At 43.1% G+C, this 15,697-nt stretch overlaps 1 protein-coding gene across 18 annotated transcripts in view; it reads left to right on the top strand.

The window, feature by feature from the left end:
• Positions 1 to 15,697, top strand: part of ADD1 (adducin 1) — a 572,382-nt gene that overhangs the window by 196,814 nt on the left and 359,871 nt on the right. For all 18 annotated transcript variants that reach the window (XM_069203567.1, XM_069203558.1, XM_069203535.1 and 15 more), the window contains exon 9: positions 10,725 to 10,823. In XM_069203567.1, the coding sequence (XP_069059668.1) occupies positions 10,725 to 10,823 (99 nt within the window). The remainder of the gene's footprint in view (positions 1 to 10,724; positions 10,824 to 15,697) is intronic.

Genomic DNA, 15,697 nt, shown 5'->3' with positions numbered 1-15,697 from the left:
CCCCTAGGCGGTCTAAAAAGGGATGTTGTACCATCACAAGAGCAAATCCACCAATGCCTTTCAGAACTACAGTCACATCACCTCAGTATAAAGGGGGAAGACATGCTTGAGGAAACCCCCTGCTTCAAAATATTGTCCAATCTATTCAAGCATCAAGAAGATGACTACTTGCAGCTGGATGAAAGTCAGTTGGATCTGATCTAAGGCACCCCACACCAGACACTGTTGTAAACTTGCAAAGCTTGATGGTCTATACTAAATTTGGGCGTTACTTTCCACTGCAGAATAGACAAACCTGTAAATCAAATTCAGCCACTTCCTGCGCAGCCCAGACAGAGAAGCAGCAAAGGGATCCTGGGGAAAATAGGTATCTATTTTTTACAGTCACTAGAACGGTTTATGTGGGTTAGTCAGGTACAACTTTCGTTCAACATACCTCCTGATGACTAAATGGTTCAAGCCAGAGCTGTTTTGTAGGGTGGCAGAATAGTCCTCGCCTACCATTATTGATGCCTCAGTCGGTTGTACAACCACCAGTTTTTACCAAGTTGTGATTGGAGCACTTCTAAGATGTAATAGTTGACTTTGCAGTTCTTCTTGATATCAATATGTTCAAGAAAGGGTCCTTGATATGCCTTTAGGAATTGCCAATTTTAAGATCACCAAATCATGCTAAAGAGCATTTTTCTCAACAAACATCCAGGAAGTCATCCTGTGTTATCAGAGGTGCTTGTAAATACACAAATTGTCATCAGCAATACCAGATGTTGCCAAAAAGACCTCAAACGCCACAAGTAACTTGTAGACTTCCAGATACTGCTGTACTTAGAGCACCAATCCAGGTGCTTCTCACTCATCCTTCATGGTATATTCCTACCACAGAATGCCAGTCGGATGGAGGATTCAGGTTCACCTGCTAATCCTTAGAACAGTCTTAAACTGTATCTGGTTCTGCTTGTCCTTGGAATTTGTAACAACGATACTCCTCATTCCTCAGAAGCGTAATCAACAAAAACATCATCAGACACTAAAAGGTATAGATTCTCAATATGATAGAAGAACAGGCGATATGTAACTGACTTTATAAGGACATTTTGGTAAGAGATTCTGTTTCAGGTTTTCAGACCCTTTCTGGGAGCCATCGGCCAAGCAGTGGTTCTTGGGTCTCATTGTGGAGTTAGGGACTCTTACCCATGAATGTTCCAGGACCTGGCATACTATGATATTGCACCATGTACACTCTGTCTGCATTGACTCAGTCAAATGCTTTTTGGGGGTATAGTGTTGGGCTGGAGTAGAATCTTAGAAACTCTTTTCTGCAACAGACAGATTAAATGCCTTTGAGGCCACTTCTTTTCTTTCTAGAACAAGAAGCATACTGTTGATAAACACCAAAATGCAACACTACACAAAGTAAGGTCAATCAGGTGTGGGATTCCGATACAGGTGCTTTGGGATTATAAGAACACAGTATATGCATAGGTAAAATTATGCTTTGGCAAGCTCATTTCTTCTTCAATAACCCAAAGGTCAGGTCAGTCGTGCCCGCTACTAAAAAGTCTCAAGACTTTAGTGCATAAAGAAGAAAGTACCCATTCACTTTAACAGTAGAGGAACACTTCCTGCTTGAGTTCCCTTGTTTGAAATAAATCTCAGGTGCACAAAAATCTTGAGCACAAGGCATACAGAAAACAACAGCACAAGGTCCTGCTTGTGATTCACAACAACTCCACAGATGGACGGCCAGTCTTTTACATTTTCTGTTGTATGTCAGGGAATGTGACTGCTCCAGCAAAGCAGCACCACAGAACAAGGGTAGATGTGGGCATAAGGTTAGGATACCCAGCCGATATCTCAAGAATTTCCCCTTGAGTGCATTAGAAAAGCCTTTGCAAAGATAAGGTTGTCGTTCCACTTTACGGTAGCCTTGCAGCCCAACCCAGCCATGGTTTCTTTTGGCATCTGCTGCCTTATCAGTGGCTATAGGGAATGTGTGCTCCCTGCTTCTATAAGTAGTACAGTATTATGTAGTTTGTGCATATCAAAATAATCTTATGATTGAGAGAGGTTCAGGAGGCAGTCACCGATGAGAATATGGACGTTAACTGACATGCAGCTGAACCTGTTCATTTATCCAGTTGCCCTGGTATTGAATGGACCTTTAATGCTTGGGATGCATCCCTGTTTTTGGGCACTTACGGCTGCATGTCTGCCCATTGATAGGTTATGTGTCTTCTCTCATGATGTTTATGCTGAACCTTGAGCTTTACCAAAGTTAGGTCCCACCAGACCAAAGTCACTTGGGATCATTGTCTTGTCTGTTAAGTTCCATTTATAGTGATCTTCATTGGTATAACTTAAGCTTAACAACCATGGCTCTCCATCTTATGGAAATTTATATGCATCCTTTTAAGAAAGTACTAGTTCATTTTTTGATTTTCTCAGCCAGTAGGCAGACGGTGTCATACATCCCCTACCAAGCTAACTGCATGTTTATTTGGCACCTGAAATCGTAGAACTTGACTATTTTCATTTACACTATAGTTTATGCATGCTCTGGCAGAACACTGCTCGACTAAATAGGCATACTCTGCTGCTAATGTAATTGAGTTGTCGGCAGTTGTGTTTCACAATGTGTTGATTCGCTATATGCCCCTGTGTGATATATTATTCATAGTCTTCTGATTATTCAACATTCTGGATTGACTTGCACATTCAATGTTTTCCAGCAATTGTAGCACAAATGCAAAATAAACACAATAACTGTATTTGTACGAAACACCTCTAAAGATTTGTTCCACACCTACTCCAAGTACCACAGTCTATAAACTAGCTATTGCTAGATCGACTGTATACAAGTCTGTTCAATGTGCCAGTTTTAGTCCTGATACTTTTGTGTCCTTGCATTCCACATGCAAAACAGGTGCAATGGTGGCTTTTCTGGGGAAAAAATATACATCAACATCTGTACTCAGATTTACTAAACATTACTTTGTTGACAAATAGTTTAGAAAATATGCTCAAGTTTATCCTCAGGTTTGAAGGACATTTGTTCCTCATCGTCTGCTTGCAATCCTTCAACTTTGAATACTGTTCTACAGAATATATGTAACATGTTATTTGCAACGTACAACATGTGAAAATACAATAGATAAATGTTACTAACAGAACGTGTTATATACATGTAGCATTCAGTAGACAGCTTGTTGTTAAAAGTTCACATGCTGTCCTTCTACCACACCAGCCATTACGTGGAAGCAGTGACTGCACTTCATTGCAGAAACACAGTGTAGATCACACCGGGGGGAAATGTATCCAGAATCTGAGTTGGAGTTGGTGACTCAGTGAATCTTGGACTTAAGGAATCATGCTCCTGAGTTATTCTAGTCACATTAGAAGATGAGTGAAAATAGAAATTGGTTTTTATTCAAGTGGTATATGTCAGAAGATTGCACAGTCTGCTTATGTAAGTGACAAGCTTAAGATGTATGGTTATAGGTAAGTAAATGTTTCTTAACAATTAATTTACAAAAAAATCACATTTACGCACCTTGTGTCTGAAGGTAAACATATAAGTACACAAATTTCGTAACCAACTTTCATTAAAAAAGCAAGATTGAAGACCTTTTGGATTGCAAATTGCGTTAAAGAAATTAATCATGGAGTTCTTGCCATAAAAAGGAATATTTTGTTTTTGAGACCTATATGAAGTGATTTATGATTCTTATGATGTTTTGGGAAAAGTACAGTATGCAGATGTGGTGTCTAATAATTTAGTTAAACAAATAGGAAAAATCCAAATACAGCGAGCTGTGCAGGCAGATTAACAATTAACTAATAAAAAAAATTATAAATTGTAATAGTAATTGTATGTTCGATGGCATCTGTCGCTGTAGATACGCATGTTCTGCAATAGCTCGCCATCTGGTGTTGGGCCGGAGTGTTACAAGTTGTTTTTCTTCGAAGAAGTCTTTCGAGTCACGGGACCGAGTGACTCCTCCTTTTGTCTCCATTGCGCATGGGCGTCGACTCCATCTTCGATTGTTTTTTTTCCGCCATCGGGTTCGGACGTGTTCCTGTCGCTCCGAGTTTCGGAACAGAAAAAATAGTTAATTTCGGAAGATTTTCGTCGGTATTGTTGCGTTCGGGATCGGCGTACTTACATTCAACACCGCATCGAAGATCGAAGAGCTCCGGTGCCCTTCGGGGTAGTTTTTCGATCCTCCGTCGGGGCCTGGTCGGCCCGACCGCGTGCTGAGGAACGCCGATGGAACGGACCCCTTTCCGTTTCTGCCCCAAATGCCACAATAAATACCCCTACACAGACCAACACTTGGTCTGCAACCTGTGCCTGTCACCTGAGCACAGCGAAGACACCTGCGAGGCCTGTCGTGCGTTCCGGTCCCGAAAAACACTCCGAGACCGTCGAGCCAGAAGACTTCAAATGGCGTCCGCACCGACAGCCCGACGGGAGTTCGAGGAACAGGAAGAGGAAGGTACCTTCTCGATCCAAGACTCAGACTCCGAAGGATTCGACGATACACAAACCGTGAGTAAGACGTCGAAAACCACACAAAGAAACATTTACAAGGCCCAGGGGACGCCACTGCCACCAGGCCATGGCTCAACCCATAAAATCGGTGACCGACCGTCGGCACCGAAAAAGGCCCAAACGGTGCCGAGATCGTCCGACTCCGGTCGAGACACCGGCACGCAGCCTTCTCGGGACCGAGAAAGTGCTGGAGACAAGCCTCGACACCGAGATGCCGGTGTGGACACGGCTCGACGCCGAGACAGCGGCACCGAAACAGATCGACGCCGAGAGGTTTCGGCCCCGAAAAGAAAAAAAAGTCACCTCGGAGCCGAAAAAACACGCAGACAAAGTTTCCACGCCGAAACAAACTGCAAGCGACCCAGCTTCAGGCTCTTATACAGAAGAGCACTCGCTAACCTCCCAAATGCAGAAGCATAGGTTTGAGGAAGAGCTACAAGCAACTGATGCGGACCATACGCAAAAGCGTATCTTCATTCAGCAGGGGACAGGAAAAATAAGCACCCTTCCCCCCATTAGGAGAAAGAGAAGGTTGGAGTTCCAGACGGAACAAGCACCACAACCAAAAGTGGTGAAAAGAGTTACACCACCACCCTCTCCTCCGCCCGTGATTAACGTTTCACCAGCACAAACGCCATCACACTCCCCAGCTCACACCACCATGAGCCAGGGTGACCAAGACCAGGACGCATGGGACCTATACGACGCCCCAGTGTCAGATAACAGCCCAGAGGCATACCCTACAAAACCATCTCCACCAGAAGACAGCACCGCGTACTCTCAGGTGGTGGCTAGAGCAGCACAATTTCACAACGTAAGCCTCCACTCAGAACAGGTCGAGGATGATTTCTTGTTCAACACACTCTCCTCCACCCACAGCTCCTACCAAAGCCTGCCTATGCTCCCTGGTATGCTCCGGCACGCAAAAGACATATTTAAGGACCCGGTCAAAAGTAGGGCAATCACACCAAGGGTGGAAAAAAAGTATAAGCCGCCTCCTACGGACCCGGCTTTCATCACAACACAGCTGCCACCAGACTCTGTTGTTGTAGGAGCAGCTAGGAAAAGGGCCAACTCTCACACATCTGGAGATGCACCACCCCCAGATAAAGAAAGCCGCAAGTTTGATGCAGCTGGTAAACGAGTCGCAGCACAAGCTGCAAACCAGTGGCGCATCGCGAACTCCCAGGCACTACTTGCGCGCTATGACAGAGCCCACTGGGACGAGATGCAACATCTCATTGAACATCTGCCCAAAGACTTCCAAAATAGGGCAAAACAAGTGGTTGAGGAGGGACAGGCCATCTCCAACAACCAGATCCGCTCCTCCATGGACGCTGCAGATACAGCTGCACGGACAATTAATACATCTGTAACTATCAGAAGGCATGCATGGCTCCGAACGTCTGGATTTAAACCAGAGATTCAACAAGCAGTTCTCAATATGCCTTTTAATGAAAAAGAACTGTTCGGTCCAGAAGTGGACACAGCGATTGAGAAACTCAAAAAAGATACGGACACTGCCAAAGCCATGGGCGCACTCTACTCCCCGCAGAGCAGAGGGAATTACAGCTCATTCCGTAAAACGCCCTTTCGAGGGGGGTTTCGGGGTCAAAGCACACAAGCCAGCACCTCACAAGCCACACCGTCCAGTTACCAAGGACAGTATAGAGGAGGTTTTCGGGGACAATATAGAGGAGGGCAATTCCCTAGAAATAGAGGAAGATTCCAAAGCCCCAAAACCCCTACTACTAAACAGTGACTCACATGTCACTCACCCCCTCCACACAACACCAGTGGGGGGACGAATAGGTCATTATTACACAGCATGGGAAAAAATCACTACAGACACTTGGGTTCTAGCAATTATCCAACATGGTTACTGCATAGAATTTCTACAGTTCCCTCCAAACATACCACCAAAAGCACAAAATTTAACAACACACCATTCCAATCTCCTAGAGATAGAAGTGCAGGCACTATTGCAAAAAAATGCAATCGAATTAGTGCCAAACACACAAATAAACACAGGAGTTTACTCACTGTACTTTCTGATACCAAAGAAGGACAAAACACTGAGACCAATCCTAGACCTCAGAGTAGTCAACACTTTCATCAAATCAGACCACTTCCACATGGTCACACTACAAGAAGTATTGCCATTGCTAAAGCTGCACGACTACATGGCAACTTTAGACCTCAAGGATGCTTATTTCCATATACCAATACACCCATCGCACAGGAAATACCTAAGGTTTGTATTCAAAGGAATACATTACCAATTCAAGGTACTGCCTTTCGGATTAACAACCGCACCAAGAGTCTTTACCAAATGTCTAGCGGTAGTCGCTGCACACATCAGAAGGCAGCAAATACATGTGTTCCCATATCTAGACGACTGGCTAATCAAGGCCCATTCGTTAATAGAGTGCTCAAATCACACAAATCATATCATACAAACCCTCTTCAAACTAGGGTTCACCGTCAATTTCACAAAATCAAAAATTCTGCCACGCAAGGTACAACAATACCTGGGAGCCATAATAGACACATCAAAAGGAGTAGCCACTCCAAGTCCACAAAGAATTCAAAATTTCAACACCATCATACAACGCATGTATCCAACACAAAAAATACAAGCAAAGATGGTATTACAACTCCTAGGCATGATGTCATCATGCATAGCCATTGTCCCAAACGCAAGACTGCACATGAGGCCCTTACAACAATGCCTAGCATCACAGTGGTCTCAAGCACAGGGTCACCTTCTAGATCTGGTGTTAATAGACCGCCAAACTTACCTCTCGCTTCTGTGGTGGAACAACATAAATTTAAACAAGGGGCGGCCTTTCCAAGACCCAGTGCCACAATACGTAATAACAACAGATGCTTCCATGACAGGGTGGGGAGCACACCTCGATCAACACAGCATACAAGGACAATGGAACGTACACCAAACAAAACTGCATATCAATCACCTAGAACTTCTTGCAGTTTTTCAAGCACTAAAAGCTTTCCAACCAATAATAGTTCACAAATACATTCTCGTCAAAACAGACAACATGACAACAATGTATTATCTAAACAAGCAGGGAGGGACGCACTCCACGCAGTTAAGCCTGTTAGCACAAAAAATTTGGCATTGGGCAATTCACAACCAAATTCGCCTAATTGCACAGTTTATACCAGGGATACAAAATCAACTCGCAGACAATCTCTCTCGAGATCACCAACAGGTCCACGAATGGGAAATTCACCCCCAAATACTGAACACTTATTTCAAACTCTGGGGAACACCTCAGATAGACTTGTTTGCGACAAAGGAGAACGCAAAATGCCAAAACTTCGCATCCAGATACCCACACAAACAATCCCAAGGCAATGCCCTATGGATGAACTGGTCAGGGATATTTGCTTACGCTTTTCCTCCTCTCCCTCTCCTTCCTTACCTGGTAAACAAACTCAGTCAAAGCAAACTCAAACTCATATTGATAGCACCAACTTGGGCAAGGCAACCCTGGTACACAACGCTGCTAGACCTATCAGTGGTACCCTGCATCAAATTGCCCAACAGGCCAGATCTGTTGACACAGCACAACCAAAAGATCAGACACCCAGATCCAGCATCGCTGAATCTAGCAATCTGGCTCCTGAAATCCTAGAATTCGGGCACTTACAACTTACCCAAGAATGTATGGAAGTCATAAAACAAGCAAGAAGGCCATCCACCAGGCACTGCTATGCAAGTAAATGGAAGAGGTTTGTTTGCTACTGCCATATTAATCAAATACAACCACTACACACAACTCCAGAACATGTAGTGGGTTACTTGCTTCACTTACAAAAATCTAACCTAGCTTTCTCTTCCATTAAGATTCACCTTGCAGCAATATCTGCATACCTGCAGACTACCTATTCAACTTCCCTATATAAAATACCAGTCATTAAAGCATTCATGGAGGGCCTTAGGAGAATTATACCACCAAGAACACTACCTGTTCCTTCATGGAACCTAAATGTTGTCCTAACTAGACTTATGGGTCCACCATTTGAACCCATGCACTCCTGCGACATACAGTTCCTAACCTGGAAGGTGGCATTTCTCATCGCCATTACTTCCCTGAGAAGAGTAAGCGAGATTCAGGCGTTTACTATACAGGAACCTTTTATACAACTACACAAAAATAAAGTCGTCCTAAGGACCAATCCTAAATTTTTGCCAAAGGTTATTTCACCGTTCCATCTAAATCAAACAGTGGAACTTCCGGTGTTCTTTCCACAGCCAGATACCGTAGCCGAAAGGGCACTACATACATTAGATGTCAAAAGAGCATTAATGTATTACATTGACAGAACAAAGAACATCAGAAAGACTAAACAACTCTTTATTGCATTTCAAAAACCTCATGCAGGAAACCCAATTTCAAAACAAGGTATAGCCAGATGGATAGTTAAATGCATCCAAATCTGCTACCTTAAAGCTAAACGACAGCTGCCCATTACACCAAAGGCACACTCAACCAGAAAGAAAGGTGCTACCATGGCCTTTCTAGGAAACATCCCAATGCAAGAAATATGTAAGGCAGCCACATGGTCTACGCCTCACACATTCACCAAGCACTACTGTGTAGACGTGTTATCCGCACAACAAGCCACAGTAGGTCAAGCTGTATTAAGGACATTATTTCAGACTACTTCCACTCCTACAGGCTGATCCACCGCTTTTGGGGAAATAACTGCTTACTAGTCTATTGCAGAACATGCGTATCTACAGCGACAGATGCCATCGAACTGAAAATGTCACTTACCCAGTGTACATCTGTTCGTGGCATCAGTCGCAGTAGATTCGCATGTGCCCACCCGCCTCCCCGGGAGCCTGTAGCAGTTTGGAAGTTACCTTCAATTATTTATATATGTATCATCTCAACCTTAAATAAGTGCATACTTAGTCACTCCATTGCATGGGCACTATTACTACAATTCAACTCCTACCTCACCCTCTGCGGGGAAAAACAATCGAAGATGGAGTCGACGCCCATGCGCAATGGAGACAAAAGGAGGAGTCACTCGGTCCCGTGACTCGAAAGACTTCTTCGAAGAAAAACAACTTGTAACACTCCGGCCCAACACCAGATGGCGAGCTATTGCAGAACATGCGAATCTACTGCGACTGATGCCACGAACAGATGTACACTGGGTAAGTGACATTTTCATTATATAGTGCTTACTACACCTGACAAGGCATCGAAGATCAGCAAATATGATAGAAAACCTGCAGTCTGAAACAGTTAAAAATTTTCAGTAGTACATAGTCCTGACTTAAACAAGGGACTGTATGAAAAATAGTCAGACTAGCCGACTCAAAGAGAGAGTTTCAGGGCTAAGCTTCAGACTGATCAAATGTCTACATTCAGATCAAGAACCCGTAATCTACAGGCAGTGAAAAGCCATTTGTAAAAACCGAGCCTTCCATAGGTTGACCAACTGTTGGAGTTTTAAATTGCATCTGATTTCTGTGATGGCGAGAGAGTAAAAATATCCTTTAACTGCCCTCCAGGAGTCTCAAGTGACAAATCTGAGGCAATATGGGTATGCTTGGTCTCGATAGTAGCAAACGAAATCAAAGTGGTTTACCAGCGTAAAGGAAACAGCTCTTTGCCTATTTGTTGCAAGTGACTTAAATTGGTGCTGAGCTTAACTGGTATTCAGTGTCTATAATGCGTGATTTGGTTTGAGGCGAAAGTGTGGACCTGAAGAGAGAAACGCATCACAGTGACTCAACAACCTCATTTTACACAGCCTTCACAATGGCAGATGTTCATTGGAACAGGCCCCTGATTTTATTTTCGACTCCAGAAAATGATACTAGACCTTTTGTAGATCCATTTGTAATTTATTATAATAATTCAGAACCATTGCCCAGTCACAATCTTTTTAGTGTTTGAGTTGTTTTCAAAAGAATTTTGCTTGCAGAATAGATTTCCACAATGGATGATCCAGTTAAACGAAGCAGGTGAGAGGCTGGATTAAGCATAAATGTTAGTCTAACCAACTTTGTAAATGCTATTAAGCGTGCACCACATGGGAATGATTATAGAGAGATAGTCTTAACATATGTGTGTTGGTGATAACCTCATGCTTATTTTATTGCTGTGCAATATTACTTTCTTAGGTGCTCATTCTCCGAAATCATGGCTTGGTAACTGTTGGGGAAACAATTGAAGAAGCGTTCTACTACATTCACAACTTAGTGGCTGCATGTGAGATTCAGGTAAGAGATGTTTCTTATGTATATGTTAATTTGTTTGTTTTGCTGTCTCATTGTCTACACTTACACTATAGGGACAATATATTTTGACTAGGGAGAAGAACCTCCCCACCTCTCACTCCAGACCTCTGCATCACGTGGAACTTCCACTCCACAATGTCAAGTGCTTGCTCTGCCCTACATCAAGTGTGACCAGCTCTGCGTATTTACTAAGGATTAACCTTTGGAGAATGACAAACCTTTCTCAGTTGTTAGTGATTTGCTGGATCAAAAGCATATTTGAGGAAGTAACGCAAGACGCTGTCTCAAAAAAGCATTACGTTTGTGTTGGCCAAGATTTTACTTTAAAAAAAAATAGCTTAAAGGAGTAAGATAATACGTATGTCCCCGCTTGATTCAGGTAACATCTCCTCCCTAATAGCTTCTTAGAGTAGTAGCAAATGGTTTGTGTGTTTAGGGGGAAGGGGTGAGAGGTTTTGAGCGGCAAACATTTTTCAGATGCCTTGTAATCTTCAATTCTTGCTTATTCAGGCCTAACTTGCCGACACAGTGCATGATTGTGCTCTGTCTTCTCTGCGGTCTGGTGAGGTTTGCAAGGGATTCTGGGTAACAGACCTGATGAGAGTCACACAAGTCAATCCATCCCTGATTACCTTAGGTGTCTAGTTTAAAAAATGTTACAGGTTTGCTAGGTTTCCCTAGGTGCCGGCTGAGCTAGAGCCCAAAATCCACAGCTAGGCATATTGCAAAAAAAATAAAAAAATAATTTGCGTTTTGGGTCATTTCCATTTTACCAGATGAATTAATGTTTACCTGGTATACAATGCAAAACCATTGCAAAGTTCGGCTCAGTTATTGGCTCTGGGTACCTAGGGTTCTTCGTGAACCTGCAAGCCCTATATATCCCCACAATCAGAAGGTAATTTCTTTTACATGGTCCTATATCTTTGTGCTTTCAACCTCCTTCCAGTTAGTGGTAGAAATGGGTGTCAATCCAATGGTGGATCCCGGAAAGCTATACACTTCTTAAAAGTAGACAAAATTCTGATTTCAGCAAGTGGCATTTGTGTAGATCTATCAAGGTTTCGCCAAAGAAAGTAACAGTTGAAATAAATATTGAAATTGAGTTGCAAAAAACAGCCATTTGTGTCAGTTTTCATCTGTAACTTCTTCTAACTAGGGCAGATTTTCAAAAACAATGTAACGCTATGTCCTCTGGACACTTCTGGTTGAGGGGATGTATAGCGCTTGTAGGTTCACTAAGAACCCTAGCTACCCAAAGCCAATAACTGAGCTGCACCTTGGAATGGTTTTTCATTGTGTACCAGGTGTACAGTATTTAATGTGGTAAAATATAAAGAGGGAAAAAATAGATATCAGGAAACCTATGTATTTCCAAAATGGGCACAAGATATGGAGTTTAGAAGCAGTGGTTATTTCAACATCTCTGAATTTGGGGTTACATAAAGTAGCTTGTGAATTAGAGGGCATTTCTCAAAATGACTTTTTGCTTACAAACTGGGTTACATCTGGAAGGTGCAAATGCAGAGAAACACAATTGATAATAACACTTGTTCTACAATTCTGTGTTCCCCTAAGTCTCCAGATAAAAATGGTACCTCACTTATGTGGGTAGGTCTAGAGCCCACAACAGGACCGAGCCCAAATTGCAACAAGGATAAATCATATTTTTCAACACAAAACTGGCCATTTGTTTTGCAGCGTGGGTAGCTGTGGGTTTTGAGCCCGTCTTCAGCTGGCACCTAGGAAAACCTAGCAAATCTAAACATTTTAAAAAACTATACACCTAGTGAAATCCAGGGTGGGGGGGTGTCTTGTGTGGCTTTCATCAGGTTGTTTTACCCAGAATCCTTTCAAACCTCAAACTTTGACTAAAAACACATTTTCTTCAGAATTCAGTGATGGTAACTTAGGGAATCTGTACAGATCCACAAACTTCCTTCCACCCAGCATTCTGCTAAGTCTTCTGTTGAAAATGGTTCCTCACTTGTGTGGGTATGTCTAGTGCCCGCGGCAGGACCCAGCCCAAAATGCAACATGGATACATCAAATTTTGCCTCACAAATTGTCACAAAACGACTGGTGTCACAAAACGGAAAGACTGTTGCCCCCTTCAGCTGGGACGAGGGGCAGAACCATGCTCATTATAGTGGCCAGCCCCCACCCCTCTATTTAAAAAAACAAAAAAATACTTCCCTGGTGTCTAGTAGGCATTCTGCTTGCCCTGGGGTGGGAGATCAGACGTAATAATACCCATCTGCCCCTCTCCCCCTTTGGCTCATTTTACCTTCGGTTTCATTGAAATGACATCAGTGCATCGCGCTCACTTTTAGTCATTTCACTGAAACAAAAGAAACAGCCTCAGGAGATGGAGAAGCTTTTCCTTATCTCCCAAGGCTGTTTCTTTCAGAAGAAAATTCAGCTGGTGTCTTCACCAGAGGGATTTCTTGTGTCATGTGCATGGGCAGCTGGGAGCCGTCCAATGCACACGAGTACTGTGGTATTGGACAGCTCCTAGCCATCAGATGCACCCAAGTGGTAAGGTTTCTAGCCACAGATCACTTTTTACTGTGTACTACTTTCAGTCTCACTGTTCATACTCTGCCATCTGTACCATGCCCGTAACATTTTGACAAACCTGTGTAAAATGTCTTTGGATCAATTAGCAGCTTCTTATCTAGAACACTCTGTTCCCAGCTGCCTTCTCCCCTGGACCAAGCTATTCCCACCTTTTGTAGTATTTCTGATTGCCTTAATATCCAATCTCCTCTTAACACTTTCAAACCTGAAAGCCTCAAACATCCCATAAAATAAAAACTGTTGTGGGGCCACCACTGCCTTTGGGCCATGATTGGTACCGACTGGCTGAATCGGTAAAGTACAGTCACAGTTCGGCATTTAAGAAACAACCTCAAGAGCAGGTCATTGGTCCTAATCCCTCAATATGGGACTAAAGCCAACCTTTGGCACCGAAACACTTCACCTCAGACTTGAGGGAACCCTCAACTCCGAATCTTCAGAGCCGAAGCAACACTCCACTGAGGCACCGAAAAAATCAGCCTTGGACTTGAAAATTTGGCACTGAAAATACATGTGCCTAAACCGGCATTGGAGCAGAAAAAACATGCAACTTTAAGGCATTCTCCATAGACTATTCAACTAGTACTCAAGAAATTACTTTAAGAACTGGACTCTTGTCAGAAACATCTGATGATTCATCCAGACACAGGGCGCATCCTCATTAGGCCTCAGCATTCAGTGGTACAGCCTGCTAAAAGGCAATTATCCTTTGAGGAGGCAAATGATGTTCCTGTTCCTGAAAAGAAAAAGAAAAGGGAGAATAAAGCCTCCAGTCCACTGCACACTAGTCCATCACCGCCTGCTGTGCATATTCCTTTACCACAGCTTTCACTGGTTTTATGACACTACTTAGGGCCTGATTTAGAGTTTGACAGATGGGGTTACTCCATCACAAACATAACGGATACCCTGTCCGCCGTATTACAATCCCATTATATCCTATAGGAATAGCAATACAGTGGACGGGATATCTGTCACGTTTGTGACGGAATAACCCCTCCACCAAATTCTGGATCAGGCCCTTATCACCTGAAGGTTCACTTCATTCTTTCACAGGGGATGGTGATCAATTTTTAATAGAACCGCAAAGTGACTGGGGCTCATATGATGTAGATCCACCTGATAACACAGATACAAATCTATGCCGAGAAAAACCTTCCCCTTCTGATGACACCACTGCATATCACAACTTTATAAGTAGGTCAGACATTTTCCAAAAAGTGCCACTTCACTCTGAACCGCTGGAGAACAACTTTTTATTTGAAACTCTCTGGTCCTCCACACAGCGCTCAACACAATACCTTTCAATGCTAAAAGGTATGCTCAGGCACACTCACGACATTTTCAATGGCCCAGTTAGATACAGGATTATTGCTCCTAGGGTGGATTTAAAAAAATAAATAATAAGTACATTAAAAAAATAAAAACCCTCTCCTGTTACCCCTATATACATGAAGGGACACCTTACACCTGACTCCCTTGTGTGGCCACAGCTCATAAAAGGGCCAACTCGCAAACAACTTGTGAAGCGCCTCCACCAGATAAAGAGTAAAAGAATAGATGCTGTAGGTAAGAGAGTGGCAGAACAATCTGTCAACCACTGGAGAATTGCAAACGCCATTGACCTTTTATCACACTATGACAGGGCCCATTCTTCAGCATCTCCCAGAGGAATATAAGAGAAGGGCATACCAAATTACTTCAGATGGCAAGCAGATATCTAATGCAACTATTTGTTGTGCACTTGACACAGCTGATACAGCAGCTTGGGCTATCCATTCAAGCTTGCTCCTCAGGAGACATGCCTGGTTAAGGGTATCCAGTTTTAAACCAGAAGTTGAGCAAAACTTGTTAGCCCTCCCCTTTGATGGTAAACATCTTTTTAGGACCCAAGTGGATGCTCTTTTAGAGGAAATAAAAAAAAAAGACAACAAAACAGCAAAAGCCATGGGAGCATTGCAGGTATCATTACAATATGGCTCCTTTGGCCATTCACCATACCATGGAGGTTCCAAAACAACCTCCCCTGAAACATCCTCAATAATCTTACGATACACACTGAAACATCCTCATCAAGAGGATACTACAGAGTTTCACCTATGGGAAACAGTTGCCGAGGTATAGCAGGTTTTACTAAACCTTCCACCTCCACCACCAAACCCTGGCCTTGTTAACCATTCCCTGATCATAGAACACTTGTCGGGGGAAGAATACAGATGTTCTTTCTCGCATGACAAAATATCACATCCGATCAGTGGGTGTTGGATATTATCCAA

Source organism: Pleurodeles waltl, chromosome 1_2, assembly GCF_031143425.1.
Source record: "Pleurodeles waltl isolate 20211129_DDA chromosome 1_2, aPleWal1.hap1.20221129, whole genome shotgun sequence".
Taxonomy (NCBI): Eukaryota; Metazoa; Chordata; class Amphibia; order Caudata; family Salamandridae; genus Pleurodeles; species Pleurodeles waltl.
The sequence above is the reverse complement of the archived record's forward strand: the minus strand, read 5'-3'. Positions and strand labels throughout refer to the sequence as shown.